This window comes from Truncatella angustata, assembly GCF_020726525.1.
Source record: "Truncatella angustata strain MPI-SDFR-AT-0073 chromosome Unknown BKA67scaffold_1, whole genome shotgun sequence".
In the NCBI taxonomy this organism is placed as follows: domain Eukaryota; kingdom Fungi; phylum Ascomycota; class Sordariomycetes; order Amphisphaeriales; family Sporocadaceae; genus Truncatella; species Truncatella angustata.
Genome location: NW_025763381.1, coordinates 3,355,581 through 3,381,644, shown reverse-complemented (window position 1 = coordinate 3,381,644; position 26,064 = coordinate 3,355,581). Strand labels below are relative to the sequence as shown.

Here is a 26,064-nt window from a genome sequence, read left to right as displayed (position 1 = left end):
CACTGCGTCTGTAAAATAGAGCAAATTGTCCATAGACCTGACGGCTGGAGCAGTTTGTAATCACACAACCTGCCGATTCGGCCGCCGTCTACTACATCATTCTAGGTTTTATTCAAGGTTCTAAAATGCAGTTATTCTCATCATTGTCGGAGTATGCGCTTAACTTTATCTAGTGAGGCTTGCTTACACTACTTGCACAGTCGATAAGGCGCGGGCGCAGCCAAAATACGGAAGGATACATGTGGGGTAACCACGCAGCGTTCCAAACTCATATAAAACAGCGAGAGGAACGATGACTGGAACATGAGAAAGGTGGGTTTGAGTAGAGAAAGACCATAATGCCAAGACCCCAGGTAGAGAGGTGTCCTCAATACCTGACGGGGACCAAGTTGGCTTTCGATTCAACAGTTGGACTGCCGGATGATTTCGAACTAGTCTAGTCCCAAGGAAGGTTCTTTCGGAGGCTGTACCCGTCCATCATTCGATAGTGTTCCGAGGTGAGGCGGGATGAAAACCGGAGATCTGCAAGACCCATTACTATGTATAGGCCACACATCCACAGGTCAACTGCTGTACGGGCATCTCTCGTAAGATGCTAACGTGCAGTATGTCCGCGCAGTAAGGTACCCGGCATGAGCAAGTAGGCCGCGTTCCCAGTGCTCAACGCCATCAAATCATGATTATTCTCCTTCGAGAGACCAATCTGTGATGAAGGCGAAACGGCAGTGAGTGAGATGGATATTAGTTGAGCATTATCATTTGCCAAGAAGCCATGGTGTATGAGAGGCTCCGTGTGCATGAAGTATGCAAGTGCAAAAAGGCACCAATCAGGGCTGAGACTCTGGAGAAATGGGTTGATTCCTATGCAATGGCTGCTGCTCTCCGCACTGTCGTGGTGGGGTTTTTGGCCAGGACAAAGAGCCGCCGTGGGTTGCTTTGGAGGTGCTTTGCAGGTGCCTTGTACCACAGTACGAGCTCCGTAGGTGCTTCGATGTTCCTACAAAAGTATGCAAGACCCTTGAGATAGGCCTGATTGGGCTCAATATCCCTGTCGAGCAGCTTGTTAGCGGCTTTGCCTTCTCCAAAAATATGTGCCTGGTAAGAAGACAGGTGTCAAGTTCAACGCTGAGCTTAGAAATTCGATTTCGGCGCCACAGCTGTTGAGCTCCATTGAGAAAGTTCAGCTGGCATAGGAACCAACGAGTGCAAATACGCGCAGACTGGACAGATTGCCATCTCGAGGTCCATCTCTCCCTACATACACCCATCCCCGGAACCACTCTCCAGGCGAATAAAAAGCATCTCCCACCCAACTCTGTTCTTACGGTGAACTCTACCGTTTCATCTTTCCGCCTTCTCTTCACCAATCCTTCTTTTTCTTTCCAAGTAGGCTTGGTTTGCAGAAGTAAGTGACCCTCCCCCCCGCTTGATAGCTGGTGTGCATGAAGCTTGCTTGATCGTGCGCAACAACCATGTTCACTGTTTCCTATCACCTCTTCTTGCCTTGTAGACGAGTCGGCCAACCAAACTAACCACTATCTGCTTTAGTCTTTTCACCATGTACAGAAAGGTAGCTTTCAGCCTGTTGGCTGCCGCCGCCGCCGTTTCGGCCTCGGACGTCACCCAGCTGAAGACGGACACATTCGACGAGTTCATTACTTCCAACGACCTTGTCCTGGCAGAGTTCTTCGCACCTTGGTGCGGGCACTGCAAGGCCCTTGCCCCAGAGTACGAGGAGGCTGCTACGACGCTGAAGGAGAAGAACATCCAGCTCGTCAAGGTAGACTGCACAGAGGAGGCTGACCTCTGCCAAACATACGGCGTTGAGGGTTACCCCACTCTCAAGGTATTCAGAGGCAAGGAGAACATCTCCCCTTACTCTGGTCAGCGCAAGGCGAATGCGTAAGTCTACCCCGCTTGACACGATACCAGTCTGTTGCTAACTTGCTCTTTCCAGCATCACATCCTACATGATCAAGCAATCGCTTCCCGCCGTCTCCGAGATCACTAAGGAGTCTCTTGAGGACTTCAAGAGCACCGACAAGGTCGTTCTCGTCGCCTACCTCGACGCTGCCGACAAGGATTCCAGCGACGTCTTCAGCGAGACTGCCGAGAAGCTCCGCGACTCGTACCCCTTCGGTTCCACCAGCGACGCCGAGTTGGCTGCGGCCGAGGGCGTCAAGGCTCCTGCTATCGTTCTCTACAAGACCTTCGACGAGGGCAAGTCCACCTTCACCGAGAAGTTCGACGCTGAGGCCATTGAAAAGTTCGCCAAGACCGCCAGCACCCCTCTGGTCGGCGAGGTCGGCCCCGAGACTTACTCTGGCTACATGTCTGCCGGTCTGCCCCTTGCTTACATTTTCGCTGAGTCCGCCGAGGAGCGCAAGGAGCTCGCTGATGCCCTCAAGCCTTTGGCTGAGGAGTACCGTGGCAAGATCAACTTCGCTACCATTGACGCCAAGCAGTTTGGTGCCCACGCCGGCAACTTGAACTTGCCTACCGACAAGTTCCCTTCGTTCGCCATCCAGGAGACCGTCAAGAACCAGAAGTTCCCCTTCGACATCGAGAAGAAGATTGAGCTCGAGTCGATCAAGTCTTTCGTTGACGAGTTCGCTGCTGGCAAGGTTGAGCCTAGCATCAAGTCTGAGCCCATCCCCGAGACACAGGAGGGTCCTGTCACGGTCGTCGTTGCCAAGTCGTACAACGACATTGTTCTTGACGACTCCAAGGATGTCCTGATTGAGTTCTACGCTCCCTGGTGCGGTCACTGCAAGGCTCTCGCGCCCAAGTATGATGACCTCGCTTCCCTGTACGCCAAGAGCGAGTTCAAGGACAAGATTGTCATTGCCAAGGTTGACGCTACTGCCAACGATGTTCCCGACGAGATCCAGGGTTTCCCTACTATCAAGCTGTACGCCGCCGGTGCCAAGAGCGAGCCTGTAACCTACAGTGGCTCCCGTACCATTGAGGACCTCATCAAGTTCGTCAAGGAGAACGGCAAGTTCAAGGCCGAGGTTGAGGAGAAGGCCGTCGAGGAGACTCCAGTTGCCCCTGCCGCCACGGAGAGCAGCAGCAGCACCAGCACCAGCAGCGAGGCTGCCAAGGAGACTGACCACGACGAGTTGTAAATGGTTGGCGGATGAATAAATACCCTTGTCGTTTGTAAAGTTATGGACTTGCTCTGCTCGGATCAGCGGGGCTTGGAGCGGAGGGCCGCTCTTGGGACACGGATAAAAGTGCAAACTCATGAATAGTTCAGCATATAGGCATAATGATTTCTTCCTCGTTCTAAACATGTGTGCATCGTTTGCAGTGAATCTTGCCATGTCTCGTTCCAAGAATCAGAATCCAGATCCCCGTGCCCACCAGGAACCTATCACCGCGGCAGCCATGTCGGCTGGGTTGAGGTAAGACGCTTCAACCCCGTGTGATGCAGTTGGCGACTTACCGTCAAGTTCGTATTTATTCATTGTATTACGAAAAAGCGAGCACGTGACGGAACTCCTGCCTCCCCGTCTCCCATCTGAAGTCTGATTGGAAAGCAGCTTGTGTAACACGAGGAGTTTGGGGGTTGATTTGATTCGAAGCCTCTCCGCGCCACTAAAATGATAAAGTGTACCTAAGGCTTAGAGCCGTTACCGAAGCTTGACCCCTGCAGCGTCTCGTCTCCAATTGAACCTCAACACCAGACCAACCCAATCCAATCCATTTCGAACACGCCCGACTGCGACACCGTTCACGTCACATAACAAACATCGACCTTTCCCATTTTCACCACCCAATATGTCTGCACGCCTTGCCTCCGCAGGCGCTCGAAGCCTCTTCGCAGCTTCTCAACCCATGCGATCGACCGTAACCCGAACCTTCAGCTCGACTTCCAAGCTTGCCGATACTACCGTTGCTTTGCCGGCTCGCAAGCCTGTCGGTGCCTTCCGAGGAGGGTATGACTGCCCCGACTCAACCCATCCCCCTTCGCTGCGATCGGATTAGGATAGCCAGGACTAATTGACCTGAATTTGCAGTCTCTTCGGCTTCCTGCTCGGCAGCACACTTGCCGGCGCCGGTGTCTACGGTTATGTTCTACAAGAGTACAAGGCATCGAACGAGCTCCTGACCGAGGATATATATGTACGCTTCTGCTTCTAAAACGACCAACCTGCCTCTGTGTCCATGGCATGGCCTGGAGCTATGCACTTTCTTGCATATGTGGCCCTTGTCTGTCATGATTTCTGGGCTTCTTCCTTGCCCGAGAGACGTCATTTTACCTACCACAATATTCGCGCAGTTCTCTTTCTTGCAAAGGTATACACGTGACTATCCTGCTGTCAATCTGCTGACTCCTGTGTTCTCCAATATAGGCGCTTCAGGCCAGCTGCCAACGATTGAGCAAGTACGTCCAGGCGTTGGAGGAAAAGATGGATGCTTCTGAACGAAGAAGGAAATGAGCGAGGAGTCTTGCGTGCTGTTTGGAACGCCAGGGAGGAATATGGGACTTGCAACGGAACGTGACGAGAGCATGCCTTTCTTAAACTGGTTCAACAAGGGCGAGCGTGGCTAAGCAAGAGACTGTACAACAATATTCACGAGTCTGTACAATGGCATATTTCCGCGACCACACAAAAAGTTTGCTCCTTCTTTCAAAATGCAACGTAATTGCTGCATCTGACACCTGTCGTTGGCAGCTCGTGTCGTGAATGCTACTTGCTCTCAGTAGAAGAAGAGGGCATCGTGCAATATATTCATGCCGAACAATGCTTGTATCTTTTCACGTCGAAGCAGACTCTAACAAGGTTTGGGACGAAGTACATATACCCAGTCATCAGAGATTGGTGGGCAAGCCAAGTACTGCTTTGACAAGGACATCGATCAAGGCGCGTGCTTCTACCATTCCTCCTGTTCAATGGCAGCTATTCAACAAGAATGCCTTAAGACTAGACCCAACAAAAGCACCAGAAGCCGTAAAACCGTTGTCAGAGGATGCTGCTGTATGTTCGTATTTGACCCACTCAACTAAAGGTTGTGAAGCAGAGCATGGCTTCTCATTTTTTACACCTGTGAAGCACCCAAGTACCAGACATACATCAATGAAATGGAATGCCTGGCAAGCCGATTATTCCATCTAGAGGCATGATTTCACAGCCCAGGCTCACGATATTCCAAGTCATGTTCATATGTTACTGCACTTTTCCACCACCCCCAACAAAGAGTCAGATCTGACCATTAAGTATTTGAACACAGTCATCAACCTGAGCATAAATACAGCGTGCCTGGACTATTCACCGCAGCTAGATCTGAGATTGACAGGTGTATGGTCTCGCTGTTGTCTAAAGCTCTTCGTTTGCCTGGTAATGACAAGTGAATCTTTGGTGGTCTTTCGAGTAGCTATACTTCCTATCAGCATCACCTCCGAACACTTTCGTCACAGATAAAACTTCGAACATTCACATCACGCATCATTCCTACAACGGTCCAACAGTCTCGACAACTAGAGTTTGACTGCTCCCACCTATCTGTATGATCGTCGATACTGACCTGCAAGGTATTTCAAGCTCCGTGTCTGGGTACCAAACCCTACCCAGTTGTCATTGTTACCTGAGGAGACTCACTATTTGGATTGTTGTTTTTGAGATTTCTTTTTGGTTGAGACTTCTGCCAGCTTGATTCTCAATTCTTTTCTTCTTCTCACGGCACTGGCAGTGCAACCTTGCGTTATCTCTCTCGCTTTTGAGCTTGAGATATATTCAGCATCCTTTCAACATCCAAAACATCACTGTACTGATACTTCATCACCTATCATCCTGTGAAGCTTGTCACTTTGTTCAAGCTTCATTTCGTTATTCATTACTCATCATCCTGCTCGTCGAAAAGGTATCATCTTATCACAAGCACCGCTACAATGGTTATAACCACCAATCTTCGCCCTCAGGCACCCGAGTTCCAGCCCCAAAGGAACAAGCAGTCTATTGGCGGCATTCCCTCCGGCTCAAACACAGCTGTTCCTACTCCAACTCGCACTCCTCAGCCTACCACCAAAGTTGCCTCAGATGCAGCTCAACAAATTGCAGACAAGGTTGCTGCAGACCACCGTGGCTCATTCTCGACTCTTTCCGAGTCGACAACTGCTGCTACTTACAACAATCCCATCTCAGAGGAAGCCTGTTCTCCCAAGGCCATTTTGACTGCGACGGACAGTTCTGCCTCGTCTTCACCAGCCAAGGCTAAGAATGTTCGCCGCCTCATCCATGATGACGAGCCTAGCCAGATTACGGTCAGCGCTCCTCACATGGAGAACACCCGCATCGACAGTGCTCCTGCTTCGGCTCATGTCCGCAGACGCCCTCCCCAGGCTCAGCAGTTCTATGTTCCCAGCGCCTCTGCTGCAACACAGTTCTCACCAGTTTATGGCTTTTCCTACCCGTACGGCCCGAGTGTCAGCCCGTACTCGTACCAGGCCCAGCCTTACTACCATGTCCCTTTCGCCAATACTGGCATGGCAACCAACCTTGTCAATCCGCAGGGCCAGACCATCATGTCAGCTGGGCCAGACCCCATTTCTGAGGGTCGTCGCATCTATATTGGCAATCTGAAGTACAGCGTCAACCGCCATGGAGTTAAGCGACTTCTTCGCGCTCACGGCGTCAACGAGAGCGTCGAGAAGATCTACATGCCGTACAGCGATACGCCTCTCGAGTCTTCCTGCTCCGTCAAGGACGGCCGCGGCGGTTCGTTAGCCGATAGCCCTGCCCGTGCTGCCTATCCCAGCACCATTCCCCTGGACCGTCCCGGTGAATCCCAACGCAGAGAAAGTCCTGGTGACCTTCCCAACAAGGGCTTTGTCTTCGTCACCTACTCCAACGTGCTTGAAGCCGAGGAAGCCATCCAGCGCCTATCCGGTGTCATACATCTCGGTCGCCGCCTTGTCTGTCGTCCTGGCTTGCCCAAAGGCGTCGCGTTTCGCCAGGCTGACGTCAGCAGTGAATCCGGCTTCTACAACGGCGGTAAGCGACGTCGTCAGAAGACGTTCCGAGGTGGTCGATCCCAGGACTTTAATGAGGATCAAGATTATGGCTATGGCCATGGCAACGGCTACCACTACGATTCTGGCAGTTACGGCGGCGGGCGCTATGGTGAAGGTTACGCTCCTCGTGGCTCAATGGACTCGGGCTACCGATCGGCTCCCGCTGATGTCTACAAGACTTCTCCTGTCGTTTACTACCGTCCCACCTACACCAACGGCAACTACGGCTATTAAGCTGCTGTAATAAAAGGGTTCATGCCAAGCACAATTTGTAATGGCTCTTGAATTGTCTTGGAGCTTCTACAAAGACCAACTCACTGTCGTCCCTGCCCATACCGCAATCCTCGACATTACAGAAGCAACTGGCATGCTCTTCCAAGAGACAAAACAACACACTCCGACATGACGACATGACGACATGAAAACACGGCATAGGACTTTTTGCAGGACACACTTTGCACATTGGCACAGATATGGGAAATGAATTGGATGTTGTTTTAGGATTGAGTTCCAGGATTGGTTTGGTCTGGTATATAGGCAGCAACACCCCCCAAAGATAAAATAAAACACCTTTCGGTTTTTAACCCAACCATGTTGACTAATCCACGAATATGGACAATTGAAAATGGCTGTAGTGAACAGTTGTCTGTCTGGTAGTTACATATCGCTTTAATACAGAGTATGTACGCTTGAAGTTATCTGTAGATGTGGCATGGCTTCTCGAATCCTGATGTAACAAGAGATAGCAGAATAATGGCCCATGTCCAATCACTTTACCGTCCGATGAATGCTCATGAAGACTTGATAGGTGAATCGTCCCAGCTGCGAACCCATGCGTGCGTCTGTTGCTGATCCTGGCCCAACCTGGCATGGGTTTATAGTGGCTCTGATCCATCGCTTCGCTGCCCTGGCACAGCCCAGACTTTACCGGCGCGCTACTCTTAAGTTCATGCCCAGAACAAGTGTTTACTGGCTGCGGCAAATGTATGGGGTGCAGCGTATCCCGGCCGAATGCAACGCCAAATACGAAAGCAATTCCCGCGATGCCAATGGTGCTTTTGCAAAGAACTAGCAATATATTGCTCCTAGTTCATTCAAGAGTTGTTTAAACTGACGCCGAGTTCTCGTTCCAGAAAAAAGAGTTGATGAATTCTTGATGTGCTGTAGACACTAGTATGGATATGCCAGAGACGTGATGGACGATTTGACGGATGGGCGTGCCGGGGCACCGTGACTGCAAGATAACTTCGTCCAATCCCGTTCCCTAACTTTGGCATTCCTGCGAAAGATTGAATCACATTTGTTGTCAACGTGCAATGGCATCAAGGCCTTGAAGTTCGGAGGTTGAGCACCAATCCAAGTCACCATCCAATTGCCCAACCACTACTCCGTAGAGACGCAAACTACGAAGAGCTCGCCTGCAGTGATGGACCAAGTTCGCCCTGCTGACTGTGCAATCGGATGGCAGGTTCCGCCTATTCACGCGATGAGGGGATACACGTCTGGGATCCCAGCATTCATCCAGGTTTCGCTCCACAGGGTGATCCGACAGCAATCTAGCCTACTAATGATGAGAACAAGTTCTCCAAAGCCTTTGCAGGGGTTGTTATTAGGGTTGCTTGTGCCATCCCACGTCGTCTATCTGCAAGCTCGCGACTTGTTGTCGACCAAGAGTTTTGCTAGCCTTGAAAGCCAAACATCCCACCCTCAGAGAAAGGCCAGTCGATCACACGTTTGGAGTGTTGAGATGAACTCAATTAGTCAGGTATCCATCGCGTCAGAACTTTCATCCAGGGAAACTGGCGCTTATGTAGTGTATGTACGGTGTTTCCCGTCCAGTGCTACGCTGAGTGGGTATTCACTTCCGGCACTTTATATTTACACAATGTGAATTAGACCAACTGTGTCTTCAATCTTTTTCTTAAATGATCATTTTTCAACCTATCCTGAATGCACAGAGACAAGACTCCAGGCTCCAGAAGCAGAGCTGTTACTACTTATGTATGTGGTCCAGCCGGGCCTAAAAATCAATTCTGATGGGGAAGACGTGCATAATATGCCTCCACTTTAACGTGGTGCCCTATTGCGCATTCATGCATAGTTTCTGTTCTATTCAATAATTTCCCAAAGATGCGTGCAGAGGGTGGTATTCGAGAGATGATGTTGGATGGCACCTGTCACAGTAGAATAGAACACCATTCAAGATAAGTAGCACGGTCAGACTACAACGGCTTTGCTCCTTCAGCCAACCATTTCTCGGACCACAAACTATCGTCAGTTAGCGGGCCCCGGGTTGTGGGGCGTTATATAGGCCCAAACATGTGTTAGCCCCTGAGCCGTCTATAAACCCTTGCTCCCAGAGTCGTATCGGTGCCGTGGGTGATTTGCACTTTGCCTGCCACAAACGTCGAAAAAGCGATATGCCGCAGCAGGCTTTCGTTTCATTTCATCTCGAAAGATGCGATTTAAGTCTGTGAGTACCTAGTAATGATCTTGTATCCAAGACTGTAGTGAATCTCATAATGCCACCATAAGATCCATAAATGTTGTGGGGGAGGTGTCCAGTCATTCGGTGACCCAAGCATGAATGGCTTTTGGCATCTCAAAAAACTATTAGGCCTTACACGGACTTGCTTTCCTTCTTCAACCGAGCGGGATCTTGGTACCATTCGATAAAAACACACCGTCATCATGGGCTTAGACAGCACATTTTCGACAAGTAACTTTGACGAGCCGGAACCTTGGTCCAATAAAAAACCGGTAATCTTGGGCCTGATTATTACTTTCCTGGTAAGCACTTAGGTGGGATGCATCAATATCGTCGTCAGATCATCCGTTGGTTAACATTTGCCTAAGGTATCTTCGTGGCTCTGCGTCTGTGGCAGACTCTATGTTCGGATTAAAATCATTCGAGAACCAGGTTGGGATGACCTGTGTGTTCTCCTCTACGCAGTAGGTTCCGATGGCCCTCAAATATGTGGATAAGCGGATGTGCTAATGACCAGACATAGTTGTTCACTACTCTAGGGAGTGTATGTGTAATTCTAGCAGCAGATCGCTATGGGCTCGGCCAGCACTACCTCTTACTCTCGGCGGACCAGATGCACATCTATCTGAAAATGTTCTACTTGTGCAACGCATCTTATTGCACGGCGACTACATTCATCAAGGGGGCTTTATTACTTCAGTATCTACGAGTCTTTCCGCGCAGCAGCGTTATCTGGCGCTTCACACTGGGCACCGCCATCTTCACAGCTGTTTGGGGCCTCGCTTACTCTTTCATCGCTTGGGTCCCATGTTTCCCCGTCAGGAGTTTCTGGGAGGCACCCGCCGATGCTAAATGCTACGGATATGGATCGTCCATTCCGTCCCAATTCGTTGGCACTTATGAGAGCCATACTGCCATCAACATGATTCTGGACTTTATCGTCCTCATCATCCCATTGCCGCTACTTTGGAAAGAAGGGACCAACCTGAAACAGAGAATGCGGGTTTTGGGTCTTTTGATTATGGGATCACTGTAAGTATAAGCACATGCTACATATAGTTATGGCAAAACATGCTGACAATTATATGCCAGAGTCATCATGCTCGCCATCTGGCGCCTCGCGACGATCATCGACCACCAGGCCGCCACGTGGCCCACGCACGACCCAACGTGGTACGGGCCCATCAGCATCATCCTCGCGGTCCTCGAGGTCGACTTCGCGGCCATCTGCGCCAGCACCCCGATCTTCTGGCCGGTGCTCGAGGAGAGGTGGGGCAGCATCTTCATCACCCAGGAGATCAAGATCACCCGCGAGGACCGGTACACGGATGTCGACGACCGGTTCTCCACGCGCTCGGGCCGCCCTGGCAGCCAGATTGAGCTGAAGCGGACGGAGAGCGGGCACTCCCAGGGCGCCGACGCGCACTATAACGACATGTTCGTCATGAGCTCTGTCGATCCGCTGAGGAGCCCCAAGTTGGGAGAGTCGAGGGCTGCAGCTGTGATCGAGAGCGGCAACGGGAAAAAAGGAGGAGGATCGAAATGGGCCCTCTAATCTGAAATATTGGTTGCTTCTTTAATACATTCGTCGACTTTGAGAAACCAGCTTGCCACATTTGAAACGAACCGCGGACAGGACTGCCACATGCCCCGTTGTTGATTCCGTGATATCGGCCATGGCGTATAAGTGGGTATCTTGCCGGTGATGACGCCCTATAATTAGCGACGTTCCTGCTGCCCTTTGTACATCATGCTATGTTTCAGTTGTATATTGGTTTCTGATGCCCTCTGCTAATATCCTACCCCTTCCTATTTCCGAAATGGCACCCTCCGCCACAAACCATCAGCATGGCCCCTTGCAACGGGAGTCTGGCTACGAAGATAAGACATGATTTAGTCTTGACATTGTTCTTCAGATTGCGCAGCAGTGACGTCGCCTTTTACACGTTTCCATATTAAATTATGGCGGATGATGTGTCAAGCACGTGTCTGTATTCACCCAGGTCAATGATTGTTTTTTACAAGAGAGCTACATTGGGCTTGCCCGACATATTGTATTTATTCATTGCGGTACTGGCGCCAACTTGACGCTAGATGTTTCTCAGTGTCGTGCAGTCAGGATGCTCTTCCGGGCTTTTGGTCCCGTGGGTTGTATTTTCGAAGACGAGTATCAGCATCGTGTCTACGCTTAGCCACAGCAGCCCATAGCTGTATTGAACCTGGGTCCAAATGGCAGAACTCCCAACGCAGCATCAACTAATTTTGTGAGTGCGGGTAAGCCAACCAAAATGGCCTACGGGATGAGGCATCATGTCAGCCAGTCTAGCATTCACGAGGATCTTGTCAGTGGCACCCCTTTGGTGGTAAAGCCACAGGGTTTCAAGAATGTTACCTCGCCTACTATGTCATTAAAAACGTAAGTACGGCAACGATCGAGGTCCATCAATTTGTTCTTCTGCTTTTGTCCACCCAACTCCAACAGTTCGTAGATGACATTGTTGACGTGCTCTTCTGGTTTCGGGATCCTCGACAGAATACTACCTGCCGCGAAGGCCTCGGGCAGCTGTAGCTTTACTTTGACGCCCAAGGTTCATCTCCGACATCTGAGGCCTATGATCAGGAATTGCTGTTGCGGCATCTCAAGCACCCTCAACGCTGGTCAGTATCCACACCAAACCAACGAGGACACCAAATGTGAAACGAGTATATCGACCTTACCTTACCTAGATAAATTGTGGAAACTCTTCTTAGACGTATTCGCATGACTGACACTGACTTCGTACGGGGATATCTGGACAAAAATGCTCATGCTTTCTATGTAGCTCTAAGATTCGCAGGTCTTAGCGAACTCCGAGGGCACCTCGCTGACATGCGAAAGCCTGGTGATGGATGCAAATAATGGTTCCTGAATATGACTGAGCGGCGAGAGGAAGCGGATATACGGCAAGTATGGAAAGGGTCACCCATGGGAGTACGATCATCGACGACAAGTTGATTTGTACTGTCTCGACGACAAATTCCATGTCTATACCATCCAACCAACTCCACCCTAACCTCTCTAGAACTTGTAGAGGCGAGTCCGTAGAGTGCAGGCAGTGGATGTGGCCCAGGCTGTCGGAAAATGCTGTCGACATTTGCACTGACTCGCTTTCAAGCGCCATGAAGAGTGTAGTACGGGATCTTTCAGGACGGCCAAGTTACCGGTCCGCGTGAACATCGTGGCTTTTTTGGTTACCACTCAGGTCTCCAACACCATCTCATACTCGACCAGGGGTCGGTCCAAACGATATTGCCGAGCTTCATGGGCTCGAGACATGATATTACCAATGCGCATACGGACGTGTACTCTTTTGGACAAGGCACGAGGAGTATCGTCCGGTACTGTCGGTATAGCGTCTGACTTGCACTATACGGGGTTCGAAGGGTTGCACTAGAGGATTAAAAAATTACCTCAATTGGTAGGTCTCGTTTTCAAAGATATGTTACGAGTGCGGCCGATGATAAAAGGATGGATGTTAGCCACATGCTTCTACGTATTCCTGTCAGTCCTCCCCAGTATGATCAATGCTTTTGGATATGTAAACCGGAAATCGAGACTCTTAGTGACGCCCTTCAGCGCTGCAATAATATACTTTACAGGAGCTTTGAGCTTTCATTTAGTGGTTGGATGCATAAGGTGCTCCATAAGTTAATGGCCACTCCGCAAAATCGATTTTTTGAAAGAAAATGAAAATCCAAAAAGAAAAATCGCGCAAGGCTCAAAACAACCACCACCAAAACCAGGATTTTAATAGCCATACCACGTCTCAAGATTGATCCAAAGGCTAATCAAGATATTATGATTGATTTATAAGAGTTCGAAACACTAATGAAAAATATTCTGAATGTCCTTATCGTACGAGGCGTCGAAATTAGAAAACGGACCTTGGAACAAAGACTGAAAGACTAGAGTTGATAACGACAAGAACGACGCTGTGGCTCTGGCCAATATGGATGTACAGCTCGTCGTAAGAACCATTTTTCATATTATCTTCATTCCTGTCTAAGCTTTACACGATAGTTAATCTTTGAATAGCACGTACCGCGACCACCGGCTGGAGAGTGGGCGGATAGGGCAACTATCGCCGGCTGGCAGGGGTCGTTGCTGTTGATCTTGCCTCTTGGCGGACAAGAGTTGGCGAGCTTCTCCCATAACGAACTGCAGCGTGCTGTGCTGGCTCTGCCGGGCCGCGATATCCTCGTCGTAAACCGCTCTATTACGCCCGCACAAGTGGTTTCGCATAGGCCTAGCTATATCAACTTCCTGCTTATTACGAGCCGAGGAAGGGTGAGCGCGACTCCTTGCGTTAGCTGCCGTTTGGCGGCGGCATTGAGTCCGTTCGGATGGGCTAGGCCATCCCCCGTTTGCGTTCGTCTACCAGGTCACTTCGGTGGCTGTTGTAGTAATTGCAAATGGAAGGATCAGGCCAGTCGGTGCTCCGTACGAGACGGTGTTGGGACCCCATTTCCCTCAGACGACAACGACAACGACAACGACAACGACACTCCTCCTCCGCGTCAGCGCGCCTTGCCAGCCCATAGCGGGTCACAAGACGATCCGAACGGCTTATAATGGTACGCACGAATCCTTCCTTATCCGTTATCCAATAGATAATTATATAGGCCTGCGAAGCAAGAAACCAAGTGGCTTTCTGTGGAGGCGTTGGTCAGTAGTTCGGCGTCACTCTGGCTGGCCCAAGACAATTGCCGGGCACCTTCTCGTGGCGTCTTAGGTTAGTAGCCATCGTACTATGGTGAAGCCAAGATCCGGAAATATAGACAGTTTGATTTAATGTAATGCAATTCAATCTAGTCTCTTATCTCTGTACTGCTGTCTATAATCACTGTTATGCAATTGGCAATTCGTGAAGCTGCAATTGGTGGTGGTTTCCTTGCCAAATTGATTTAGCGGAGTGGCCATTGGGGCGCACCATAGATGCACGCTAAAAACTTAGCTGGCGCGGAACACTTCCGCAGTCAGCCCAAAACTTTCGTAAACCATGCCCCAAATGATTCAACAACCCATTCCATCTTGCAGGCTTCGTCAACTCCTTCGCACAATGAACAACTTTGGGGTGATAGAAGTAGCGAGCACAAGGACCACCAATGCGCCAGGCTGGGCCTACGTCCCCGACACGGGTCCCGTGCCGAGCGCGACCGGCACGCAATCCCGCAAGCGAGCTCGCAACACCGGCGGCGCCAACCTCAGCTATGCCGACCTGACCGCCCGGCAGGAGACCAAGATCCGCAAGGAGCTGGAAGTCCTCGACCGCGACAACTCCCGCGATGTCGTCATCCCAATACCGTCGCGGCCGGGCGGGGCGAGCAGCAGAACGGGGGGCAAGAGCACGCCCAACGTTCGCAGGATATTGCAGAGCCAGAAGACGTTTGCTAACTACCTGGACGACTTCATCGCGGCGGGCGCAGGCATAGACACGAGCGCCGGCACACCGAGTGGCGCGGCGGCAAGCGGAAGGTCCGCGGCTGCGGCAGCGAGTGCGGCCATGAGCCGGGCGAGGACGGCCGGTGCTCCACAGCAGTCGCAGAGGAGACCCGACGCGCCAGCTACGAAGCCGGCCGGGAAACAGGCGGTGGGCAATCCAGAGGATGTCGAGATGACGGATGCACCAGGGTCCAGGAGCGCATATCTGCAGTCTTATACTGGGTCGTTGCCGCCGCCCAACCCGTCAGACGACGATCCGCTGCTCGTATCAAGAGTACCGCCCCTGCCTTCGGATGAAGAGTTGAAAGCACTCATGTCAGCACCGCCCCTGACGTATCTCGAAGCGAAGGCGGGCTGGAATGACGAGGACAAGAGGTACCCCACCCGAATGTTCTGTGAGGTCTGTGGGTATTGGGGGAGGGTAAGATGCATGAAGTGCGGCGTGCGGGTATGCGCACTAGAGTGTCTGGAGACACACCGTGAGGAATGTGTAACAAGATACGGACTATAAAACAGGTTCATCCGCGGATCGGTCGGAGTTGCGGAGTGCAGGCATTCAGAGCGACGTTGCGATTTTGGCGCACGGAAATGGCATGGATAACATCGAGATGATACCCTTAAATAATGATATGAAGATACCTTGGTGTTGTTTTGATTAGCAGCTGTTTGGCGTTTCCCTCAAGTCACAACCTCGCCATGGGACGGCTCGGGGTATTTCATAGAAATGCCCCAAATGGGCCTAAATGCAGTGTCTTTTGCATGCTGTCTCCTGCCTGATGGGTATGCCTATGTGCCAACGCCTTGAAAAATGCATATCAACATAATCGCCGTCCATGCAAAATGCCTTTGTTCCCTTACGCCGGAATTGCCATGCCCTCCGAGAGTTGGGGTTGTTCTGCCTGAGCCTCGGATTGCGCTGTGACGCCGCGCTCTGAAAGGGGCTTCTTCGTTTGCAGTCTGTAATCTGCCTTTTGACCGCCTGCTGCGAGAGCGCTCTTATTGGATTTCTTCTGGGCTTGCTGCTGATTCCTCTTAGAACCAACTTCGGGATCAATTCTTAACTTTTCGTCGCAGTCTCGCGCCTGGTCTAGAAGGCTTTCGAAGCCCAGCATCTGGCAAACCTTGGTGTAACTCTTGCACGCACTGATCAGCTTGTATTCTGGTTGCTTCCCAGGAATGATATGACAAAGCAGATACTTGGTGTTGCCAAACTTGTTCTCGACCTCGATGGAGTATCGAACATAGTGCTCAACGACCTCTTTCCACGATGCCATGCCTCCATCGGCCGCACTCCTGAAGCAACTTGAATTCTTTTCGGCGGCAGTCGCGATCATTGCGCCATCAGTACCAAACTCCTCCATGAGCTGCAGGCCGTGATCTCGAGTTTCCACATCCCCATTCACCACGCAAGCGACGCCGGCTTCATGGCATATGTCAGCTACCATGCGCAGTTGTCCTCGAAGGGCAGCCTCCCGCGGGCGCATAGGAGTCGTCCGGCAGTGTACCGTCAAGCCTGTGATACCTGTTGCGACCAGTCTCCGCACAAGCGCTTCCGTCTCTGCCGGAGTTTCGAGTATTCTGATCTTGACGCTGATTCCGATCTCGTATTCGGATGCGATGTTCTTGACCAGAGCTTCGAGAATGGAAACAAGTAGATCCGGGGTCTTCAGCAAGGCAGCGCCCATTCCGCAGTGCACGCTGAAGGGCTTTGGGCATCCTGCATTGACATCAATGCCGGCCACATCTGCGGCCACCGTCTTTGCGGCCTCTACGGCTAGGCCGGGGTCGGCGGTGCCCATTTGGAAGACCAGCTTCCGTCCTTCCTTCTCTGGGTGTATTTGAAATAGGATATTCTCTTTAACCTCGGCCGCAGGCTGTTTCATGCCCTGCGATTGCTTCCGGGTCCATATGATGGTTTTCGTGTCGTCGTGTACTTTTCGTGTGGTGCCGATCATGGCCTTGTCGATGGTTTCTGGTCCCCATACCAGATCTGCGCCGTAGTGAAGTGCCAAAAGTCGCGATGGCAACTCACCAGAGCGGACCATGGGCGCAAGCACGATCTTGCCCCTGTAGTCGACGCCGCGGCGAGGGATGGGGACCTTCTTGAGTTCGGTCGTCATGACGTTTCGGAATAGCCAGTTGAAAATGGACATAACATGGAAGAAGTTTGCAGACAAAAGAGTGTGGTGGTGATTCGTGTGCTGAGGATTGCCCTCAAGAAAAAAGGCAGGCAACGGCCAATTCCGACGCCGCCGCAGTGCGTTCGAGTCACTCTCTCTGGGTACCTGGGTACTTTGCGAGCTTATCTTATCAATCAGATCTAGTGTTGATGTCCTGTACTGTAGAAGTGGCACCGGACAACCTTGCGCGAAGTATCGGGTATGAAATTGAACCATTGCTGTAACGGGGAGTCGCACACGAATATAACTACTACTACTAAAACAAGGCTTGATGGATATAGTCATCTACCCTACTACAATACGCACTGACGGGGGCTATGGACTATCTCATTCGATACTGCCAGGTTCCTGTAAGGTTTAGTGGTAATTGAACGAGCCAAGTACTTATCGTCTTTGATGGATAAGTACTGAAGACACGATGGGATGCACTATAAATTGCATTTCTCCTCTTTGTTTCAGGGCTTCTCTCCGGTATACGCTGGACGCACTCAGTGATGTTTCTCGTCTCGTTCATAGGCAATAGATTTCCCATAACTTCAGTATACTGGATCCGATTCTGGAACTGCTGCGTGGCTGATGTCCATGCGCCACAGGGGGTGGGGGTGGTACAGCACTTAGTTTCGTACCTTAGTTCTTCAAACAAAAGGCAAAAGTTCGGTCGCTCCACCTTTGCAGGTCTCGTCGAACAGGACATTTTACCTAGGTTAAACGACATCGTAGCCGACAATCTCTAGCTGCAGCGTTATTCGCTATCCATTTTCGGGATTTACAGCCGTGTAGTGTATGATATATCTGGTGTTGGCGCCCTCTTTTCCCTTCTGTAATTGTAACGTCCCTTGCCTTGATGCTGTCTTCACGAGCAGCCTCTGGGCAAAGTTTGCAGAGAGCCTTCCGCTTGCAGAGATTGCCGTTATCGCAGACTCCGCCACAGGTACCTCTCCTGCCTCTCGCAGCTAAGAGCTCAGGCCGCAGCGTATTGTTCGACCCTCCACCTTGTCTGCTTCAGACACTAACAAATTGCCAATCCCGGGCCAATCACACCATCCAGCTGCCCAAGCTGGCGGACCAATCTGGCAACCCAGGATCAGCGGGAGTGGGAGTGGCATTGGGATTAGGAGCCGTGTTAACCCCTCCCCCTCCTTCTCGTGGCTCCCCTCCGGCCAAACTTCGTCACAACAATTCTATTCCCAGAACATCAGCACAACCTTCTTTTTCTTCCAGTCGCAATTTCTCCGAGGACAAAATTGCGTTCCAACGGTCTGAACAAATAGCTCGACACTTTTCGAGTTCCAGCCACAGACCAACTCTCCAGACAACAGCATCGCCTTCCACAATGGCGTCCGAATTCTCGGTCCGCAAGGTCGGAGCTCCCAACACCTTGGAGCACCGTGTCTACATTGAGAAGGATGGCGTCCCCATCTCCTCCTTCCACGATGTTCCTCTGTACGCCGACAAGGAGAAGGGCATCCTGAACATGGTCGTTGAGATTCCCCGATGGAGCAATGCCAAGCTCGAGGTCAGTCTCACACCCCGCTTGCATCCTGCCGTGCCGTCCTGAACCCGTCATCCAAGACACAAGCTCACACAGCACACGCAGATCTCCAAGGAGGAGCTCCTCAACCCCATCAAGCAGGACATCAAGAAGGGCAAGCTTCGATTCGTCCGTAACTGCTTCCCCCACAAGGGTTATATCTGGAACTACGGTGCCTTCCCCCAGGTAAGACATGATGTGATGAAATAACACGCCCCCCGTTGATGCTGATTCCGTCTTCTAGACTTGGGAGGACCCCAACGCCACTCACCCCGAGACCAAGGCCAAGGGTGACAACGACCCCCTCGATGTCTGCGAGATCGGTGAGCTTGTTGGTTACACTGGCCAGATCAAGCAGGTCAAGGTGCTCGGTGTCATGGCTCTCCTCGATGAGGGTGAGACTGACTGGAAGGTCATCGTCGTTGACATCAACGACCCATTGGCTCACAAGCTCCACGACGTCGAGGACGTCGAGCGCCACCTGCCCGGCCTCCTCCGTGCCACCAATGAGTGGTTCCGTATCTACAAGATCCCCGATGGAAAGCCCGAGAACCAGTTCGCCTTCACCGGCGAGTGCAAGAACAAGGCGTAAGTTTTAACCCCCGTCATGGACACAACGACCTTGCATGATGACTGACAAATCACAGCTACGCCATGGATGTTATCCGCGAGTGTGGCGAGGCTTGGGACAGACTCATCACTGGCCAGACCGCGCCGGGTGGTGTCGCTACCCAGAACGTGACTGTTGGCAACTCTCCCAGCCGCGTTGAGGTCAACCAACTCCCTCCCATCCCCAAGAACGAGGAGCTCGCCCCTGCCAAGATCGACAGCTCGATCGACAAGTGGTTCTTCATCAGCGGTGCCGCCGCATAAATGACATGATTCTGTCCGGAGGATAGACAAAAGTTTTGGCTGCAAATGTCGTGGACGAATCTGGGAGGATATTGGTGGTCACATACCCATCTGGACTACTTTGTGCTTCCGTATCGGGCCCCGCCGCGCAAGGATGACAGATAAATAAGAAAATAAACAGTACACAGTGCATCTGCCCGACTCTCCTGTCTAATCTTGTGCTGAAGCTCGTGAGGAGAAGCGTTGCTGATCTACTCTGGGGCTGGCGGATGCAGGAGGCCGCTACGAATAGACCCTCTCCATGTGGGTGGAGAAACTCGACAGGGTCTTGCAGGCCTTGAAAAAGGCAGCCTAGGCTATTATCATGGAGCGCAATGACACGATTAACCAAGCGAGCAGCGTGTGCATTGTATGTTCTTTCTACAATAATGATACAGCTGTGTACACAGATTTGTCCCTTGATATGTACGAGTCCGCCCCCCCCAACGCCTGCCGAATCGAATGGTGATTTTTCGTTGTCGCTCAATCAAAATGGCTCGCTTAGCCGTCGGTAAGATCTGCCTGTTTTTGTAAGGCTCTCGAATGCCTGTCGACCTCCTCGATGATACCCTTGATGCCCAGCTTCTCGCCGTCCAGCTGCATCTCCTTGCCATCCTCTAGTGCCAGGTGTCAGCCCCCTTGGATCAGAGTGTGGTTGTAGTTGTAACTGTGATGGGGATCCTCCTAGCACGGACAGGTATACATACTGAACTTGATCATGAGCGAAGGCGGCGCGGTTGATGTGCGCGGTAGGAGACTTGTGGACAGCTTCATCCCACCATTTGCTCGAGCATTTGCGGGCAGGTTTGCGAGGAACAGCCGGGTCGATCTCGAGGCGGCGGAGAAGGGGTTGAACTTTGTGTTCACCTCGGTGATGAACCTGGTAATCATGGTGGGCGCGGTTTGCTGCAAACCGACGCTGGTCAGCTCAGCTGTATGCTAGGCTACAAGGATTTGTGGTTGTGACGCTCTTACAGGGCTTTCCGGAGGGACAATTGGCTTTGTAGAGGACGGTCTTCGGGTTTGTCGAGCTGTGCTTGTGCCGGCTCTCCTGATGTGCTCGCCGAGTGCAACTTGACATGCGATGGATTTCTTGGCCCTGGCTCGCGCTTCTGTGGCGCCTGCGAGCTGCGGAGTGAGTTAGTGGCGGTGCAATTTCAACTTGACCTAATCTAGTCTACTACACTACATAGAGTAGATCCGCAAAGGCGGCAGCGGGCGGGCTGGCGGGATTCTCTAGCAGGCCTTGAGCTTACCTAAGGCAGTGCCACGCGACCGGTACAGTATACTTGTCAACGTCACTGGCTAAACACCAATCAATAGCCATGCACACATAGCGACCAGCTGTGCTTTGTGTAGCGGTTTCCAGAAATCTGGCCTCACAGCTTGCTTTCGAAATACTCAAACCACGACGTCACTCACTATGCTAACCGACCAATTGCTGCCTCAAAGACAACACGTCATTTGAACTACCTACGACACCTAACTTCGACCTTTTTTTTTAGCATCATCGGCGTCGACTTCCAGCCTGTCGCTTCTTTCTCAACGTCAGTCACCCTTAGCTTGAGTGGTTTGTTCTTTTAGCAGCCATGGAGCGTGCGGTCGAGCGACTTTCCGAGTTGCAGGACAAGCTCGCTTCCCTCCAGGACGCACTCGAACAGCTCAAGGAACACATCGCAAGACTAGCCAACTTTGACTTCCAGTCTGGCGACCTGGACGACACAGCAACTAGTGAGCTCAGCACCGAGATTATACAGCTCATACAGGAGCAAGAGGAGGATCTCGACCTGTTGCACGAGGAGATAGCAGACATACGGCCTTTCAAGGCTCTCAAGCATGACAAGGACAGGCTGCAGGATGGTGCTGAGCGTCTCAAGGAGGAGCTTCACGGGTAGGTCAAGATCAGACCCCGGCTTTGGAAGCGGGAACCCGGGCAGTGTGCTAACAAATCGCCAACAAGTTGTCGACCGCTACTCCGCAAGGCCCAGGTGCGAGCCAAGCACAATCTCCAGCAGGCCCAGAAACGCGAGAGGGAACTGCTCTGGGCGTCCTTCTCGCAATCTCGATCTGCCAAGACCTCGGGCACGTCCTCGCCGAGGCCAGTAGAGAAGCCCAGGAGGAAACCGAGATCCGAAATGAGCAAGGACGAGCAGGCCGTCGCCTCGAGCAGCGATGTTACCCTGGCCCTCCGCAGGACGCACGACATGATGGCCGCCGAACTGTCCCGCAGCGATTTCGCCCGCAAGACCTTGCAGGAGAGCACCGCCGCCCTCGCGCAGCTGGGCGAGTCGTATTCGTCGCTCGATACCATGTTGGCGAGCAGTCGCGACCTGCTCGGTACTCTGATGAGAAGCCAGAAGAGCGACACTTGGTATCTACAAACCTCTTTCTACATGCTGGTCCTCACAAATTGTTGGCTCATCTTCCGCCGTCTGTTGTACGGTCCATTGTGGTGGCTGGTCTGGCTGCCGCTGAGGCTGGTGTTCCGGGGTGCTGTGACCGTCACCAGTCTGGGGCGGCACGGAGGTCAGGAAGCGCTGGTTGTTCCCCCGGACGGCAAGCCGGTGGAACCGTCGATGAACAATGAAGGGGTGCCTACGATTCAGGCGGGGCAGCCGCAGGAAACGACGGAGATGATTGTAGACCCCGGCAATGACGAGTCCATGGTCGAGGAAATCGGCCGCATGATTGACGAGTCCAAACAAGGCAATTCGGAAGTTTTTGACAACGAAGCTGGTGTCGTTGTAGAGGAAGTCCAAGACATCCCAGCTCTAGAGCCAGAAAGAGTGAGGGTTGAGCTGTGAAAGCGTATCAAGCTAAATGATGAAATAAAGCAACGTCTATATATTACTTGCCCGAGGCTGACTGATGAAGCGTGCTCGAGGTGGAATTCAAAGTGTCGCCTTTGCATTGGTCACTCTATCAGCTGGGTAAGTCGTGAAGCGGGACGGTATCATCTCGTCATCCTACAGAAGGTACAAAAGAGAACATACGGTAGGTCAATAAGTGTGTGGGTGTGAAAACATCTATTCCCTGGCTTGGGTATGTTTCCCCTCATTTTCCCTTTGTCCTTGGGAAGGCGAGTAAGTCCAAGCAAGAAAGCCTGAGACTTCTGATATGTATGGACAATGAAAATGCGGCTTCCCATTTCATTGAATACACAAAAATCCCATATTGACTCTGTAGTCAGAGCATCTATTATGCCTCTGTCTTTATCCCCCTTGTAGGGTGCAGTGCAATTTCACGAACTTCCTCGAGGAAAAGGTTCAACCCGAGCCCGATGAGAACTCCTCGAAACTCCTTGAAACTCCCGTCCCATCCCACTATCTTCCCATGTTTCTTTCATTCTGATAAAAATGCCTGTTTTTTTTTCTTTCTTCTCCTCTCTCTGTCTCCTTCCTTCCCCTCTTGCTTTCTCTCCCACGCGCATACATAACCCAGAATATCCAAGAAGAAAAAAAAAATCATATTATGCAGAAAAGTCCATCGATTTCATTTGTCGTGGATGCAGCAAAAAACGCCTTGGACGCCGTCCCAATGAATCTAACCCTGCCTCCGCGACGCTAAGCATCAGGGTCCGACTAGGGAGTGACCGTGGCCGGGGTATGAGCTGAAGTCATCGACTTGGGCGTCGGCACGGAAAGCTCAGCCGGCACACGATCACCAGCGTCGGCATCGGTAGCTGCTGACGGGCCTGCTGACGTGGGCGTAGTTGGTGACAGCAGGTGCTCCCCTGCGATGAAGGTTGCCGAGGTCGGCGTGGGTGTGCTGGCTACTCCTGGGCCTGCAGGCGCGGCTGTAGTCGATGTCGGTGTACCTCTGTGCGAAGGAGGTGGTGGTGGTAGTTGTGATTGTGGTGGACCAGCAGCAGCATCAACGACAAGGTTTCCCGTCGTCGTCGTCGCCGCCCTCGCCATTCCCGTCGTTGTGTCCAGATGATTGTCTGGCTGGCTGAGGGCGGCGTTGGATAGCGGCTGCACCGTCCAAGTGTCATAATCGCCAACGGCAGCGAATTCTGGGCCGTCCGCCACTACCAGGTTTGACTCCAGACTCGGGTCCAGATTCGGGTCCAGATTATAGTCCAGGTCGCTGTCACCGAAGTTCAGAAAGGTGGTGGCCGGATCCTCGACGGCGGTCCCTTGTCCCCCGAATAGCACTGACTGGCTATCCCACATACCCGCTGAGTAGTCTGTCTCCAGCATGGGCATGCCTTCGTTGATGTTGTTCGGCGTGCCAGCGGGCACGGGAGGAAGAGGAGCGACGCTGTGATGGCGAGCAGCATCATCAAGGGGCACGTAGGACTGTTGCTGATGGTATTGTTGCTGCTGCGTCTGCCGTCGTGAGGCTTGTGTCGGCATGTGATTCTGGGAGTACAGGTGTGGTGGCATCTGGGGGGGATCAATAAAGCGGCTATCAGCCGGGTAGTAATTGTGGCAGTCGTACTGTTGCTGTACCGGTGAGGGACTATGGGAGATCATCTCCTGCTGCGGCGGTGACTGCGACATGTATTGATACTGCGGTCTCTCCGTCTGGCGAAAGTATACGTCGTGCACGTCGAAGCTCTGCGGCGGAATGGTGTAACCACTGTTGGGGGGGTATGATCTCTGTTGCTGCCGCCTTTCGACGTGCTGCTGGTAGTATTGTTCATGACCGCCCACAGGATAAGGGGCTGGTAATGGTTTCCCCGGGTTGTTATACTGGTAATGCGACATACTGGGTGTCAGGGGTGTCGGGGCACGGTGGGGGTACTGCGGCTGTTGCGGATAAGGGGAATGCGACGTGGCCCGCGAAGGAGGTTGCATGGCGTGCTGTTGGTAGTTGTTCTTGTTGCTGCTGCGAGGGCTGCGAGTAGACACACGGCCACCTGGAGGTCGGTACTCACCGTCGGGATCATCGTTCGTGACATAAATGTTGCCCGAATAGCTCTCCAGGTCGGACTCGTCCCCATCCGTGGTGTATCCGGTCTTAGCATTCTTCTTCTTGTCCGTCTTCTGCGGCTTGAACTTGTAGTTCGGGAAGGCCTGCGCGTGCATGTCGCGCTCGACCTCGGACCATTTGTTGAACTGATTGCGGATATGTTCGGGCTCTAGCGCCCAGCCGTCGCCGGCAACCCTGGATACGCCCTGGTGATTCTCGTTGGACTGCATCTCTTTTATTCGGTTCTGCCAGCCCTTGCGGTACAGCATGAAGGCGTTCATTGGCCGCTTGATCCTGCCATCCGCGGCTGTCGCCTCCTGGATTCGCTCCTCCAAGGACCGATTGACGTACTCCCCAATGTGTTTATCCTTCGACGGATCCATGTACGCGAGTAGTTCCGATAGAGGCTGAATAACGGTTGGGGGCGTTGTCCTTGCTTGATTTCTCCTCCTCTTGGACTTCGAGGCGGGTGCCTTTTGTACACGTGCAGGTCGAGGCCGGAGAGGATCTGAAGTGCCAGTAGTGCGTCCAGAGCGCGTGGTACTTGCCGAGGACGGGTGTGGACTGGATGATTTCCTTTCAGATTTGCCGGTATAGCCATGGGGATTCTGTGTCTTTGCAATGTCAGCTGTCGATTGTCTCAAGTCCTGATAACGGCAAAAAGGTATCGAGGTCTTGTCAAGATGGACATCCTCCATTTTGACAAGACCGTTTTCCAAATAGCCATGAATGCTACTTACCGCTTGTGTTGGGTCCGGGTAACTGGAAGAGTTGTACGGCGACATCGAATTTGGCATTGGACTGCCATATTGTGGTGGGCTGTTGTACTGGCCGTGTAACCCTTGGTCGTTGTATGCAGCCAATGCATCAAGTTCATGCGATTCGGAAGGGTAACCTGCCATCTTTACTCCGTTGGTTCAAAGTCCTGTCCTTTCTTTCAAAAGCTGTACCGTAACAGTGCTGTTGCGGTTGGAAAATTGTTAGGTAGCTGTTTGATCCTTCGAATCGAGACAGAGCGGTTGACAGGGCGACTATTAAAGGTAATTACTTACTGAGTTGAAGAGATGAAGACTAAGAATATGCTCCTGAACAATAAGACAGCATTGGTCTCAACAAAGACAACAATGGACTGTGTTCATGAACAGCGCAATTCTTGGAGAGCAATGCCGGCTTTGTGTCTCTTATCAGGGAGTGTGAGCTCCAGAAATGAGGAACGAAGAACGACCTGGCGAGTCGAGATAATGCGATGCCTATACCGGCACGTCTGCGCCAAAAAAAAAGTGGCACGCCGAAAAAAAGCAGGCAATACTCCTGTCTCCTTGATATCGACTTATGTCTGTCTTGCGACCCAAACTTGGCCCAGAAGCGCCAGTGAGAGCTGGGACAACCGGTGACAGGACAGAAACGGGTCGGACCAGGTATGAGACCAAGGGCCAACACAGAAGATATCCAGTACTTGCGGTTTCTGGATTAACTCGACACTCTCACAGATTATGACAGGATACAGCAGCGGTAAGGGTAATGTTCTCTGTCCGCCGCCAACACCGCTAGACGTCC

General features: G+C 52.0%; 11 protein-coding genes across 11 annotated transcripts; 8 read left to right on the top strand and 3 right to left on the bottom strand.

The window, feature by feature from the left end:
• Positions 1–1,558: 1,558 nt before the first annotated feature.
• Positions 1,559–3,128, top strand: BKA67DRAFT_510310 (thioredoxin-like domain-containing protein; the record flags this gene model as incomplete). The annotated part of the gene is made up of 2 exons (XM_046097316.1): positions 1,559–1,902; positions 1,958–3,128. 2 exons carry the CDS (start codon positions 1,559–1,561, stop codon positions 3,126–3,128), a joined length of 1,515 nt encoding a protein of 504 aa, XP_045964047.1.
• Positions 3,129–3,639: 511 nt separating this feature from the next.
• On the top strand, positions 3,640–4,875 carry BKA67DRAFT_546204 (uncharacterized protein). Its single transcript, XM_046101375.1, has 3 exons — positions 3,640–3,941; positions 4,023–4,128; positions 4,359–4,875. The coding sequence occupies exons 1-3, from the start codon at positions 3,784–3,786 to the stop codon at positions 4,443–4,445; spliced, it is 351 nt and encodes a 116-aa protein (XP_045964046.1). The 5' UTR covers positions 3,640–3,783; the 3' UTR covers positions 4,446–4,875.
• Positions 4,876–5,896: 1,021 nt separating this feature from the next.
• BKA67DRAFT_653120 (uncharacterized protein) lies at positions 5,897–7,252 on the top strand (the record flags this gene model as incomplete). Its single annotated transcript, XM_046106301.1, has 1 exon — positions 5,897–7,252. One exon carries the CDS (start codon positions 5,897–5,899, stop codon positions 7,250–7,252), a length of 1,356 nt encoding a protein of 451 aa, XP_045964045.1.
• Positions 7,253–9,395: 2,143 nt separating this feature from the next.
• Positions 9,396–11,061, top strand: BKA67DRAFT_641088 (uncharacterized protein; the record flags this gene model as incomplete). Its single annotated transcript, XM_046105767.1, has 5 exons — positions 9,396–9,808; positions 9,875–9,970; positions 10,030–10,050; positions 10,093–10,538; positions 10,599–11,061. The coding sequence occupies exons 1-5, from the start codon at positions 9,710–9,712 to the stop codon at positions 11,059–11,061; spliced, it is 1,125 nt and encodes a 374-aa protein (XP_045964044.1). The 5' UTR covers positions 9,396–9,709.
• A 2,434-nt stretch (positions 11,062–13,495) lies between these two features.
• On the top strand, positions 13,496–14,398 carry BKA67DRAFT_641087 (uncharacterized protein; the record flags this gene model as incomplete). Its single annotated transcript, XM_046105766.1, has 2 exons — positions 13,496–13,513; positions 13,582–14,398. The coding sequence occupies 2 exons, from the start codon at positions 13,496–13,498 to the stop codon at positions 14,116–14,118; spliced, it is 555 nt and encodes a 184-aa protein (XP_045964043.1). The 3' UTR covers positions 14,119–14,398.
• Positions 14,399–14,605: 207 nt separating this feature from the next.
• On the top strand, positions 14,606–15,499 carry BKA67DRAFT_653118 (uncharacterized protein; the record flags this gene model as incomplete). Its single annotated transcript, XM_046106300.1, has 1 exon — positions 14,606–15,499. One exon carries the CDS (start codon positions 14,606–14,608, stop codon positions 15,497–15,499), a length of 894 nt encoding a protein of 297 aa, XP_045964042.1.
• A 343-nt stretch (positions 15,500–15,842) lies between these two features.
• BKA67DRAFT_509108 (uncharacterized protein) lies at positions 15,843–17,108 on the bottom strand (the record flags this gene model as incomplete). Its single annotated transcript, XM_046097212.1, has 1 exon — positions 15,843–17,108. The coding sequence occupies one exon, from the start codon at positions 17,106–17,108 to the stop codon at positions 15,843–15,845; it is 1,266 nt and encodes a 421-aa protein (XP_045964041.1).
• A 1,393-nt stretch (positions 17,109–18,501) lies between these two features.
• BKA67DRAFT_653116 (inorganic pyrophosphatase) lies at positions 18,502–19,572 on the top strand (the record flags this gene model as incomplete). Its single annotated transcript, XM_046106299.1, has 4 exons — positions 18,502–18,684; positions 18,766–18,885; positions 18,944–19,287; positions 19,347–19,572. 4 exons carry the CDS (start codon positions 18,502–18,504, stop codon positions 19,570–19,572), a joined length of 873 nt encoding a protein of 290 aa, XP_045964040.1.
• Positions 19,573–19,959: 387 nt separating this feature from the next.
• Positions 19,960–20,774, bottom strand: BKA67DRAFT_546190 (39S ribosomal protein L53/MRP-L53). Its single transcript, XM_046101374.1, has 2 exons — positions 20,298–20,774; positions 19,960–20,207 (listed from the first exon to the last, which is right to left on the bottom strand). Exons 1-2 carry the CDS (start codon positions 20,479–20,481, stop codon positions 20,092–20,094), a joined length of 300 nt encoding a protein of 99 aa, XP_045964039.1. The 5' UTR covers positions 20,482–20,774; the 3' UTR covers positions 19,960–20,091.
• Positions 20,775–21,179: 405 nt separating this feature from the next.
• On the top strand, positions 21,180–22,394 carry BKA67DRAFT_530032 (uncharacterized protein; the record flags this gene model as incomplete). Its single annotated transcript, XM_046099174.1, has 2 exons — positions 21,180–21,481; positions 21,551–22,394. The coding sequence occupies 2 exons, from the start codon at positions 21,180–21,182 to the stop codon at positions 22,392–22,394; spliced, it is 1,146 nt and encodes a 381-aa protein (XP_045964038.1).
• Positions 22,395–24,578: 2,184 nt separating this feature from the next.
• BKA67DRAFT_486789 (high mobility group box domain-containing protein) lies at positions 24,579–24,800 on the bottom strand (the record flags this gene model as incomplete). Its single annotated transcript, XM_046096926.1, has 1 exon — positions 24,579–24,800. A coding segment is annotated over one exon (222 nt), but the record flags the coding sequence as incomplete, so codon positions are not given.
• Positions 24,801–26,064: the final 1,264 nt, after the last annotated feature.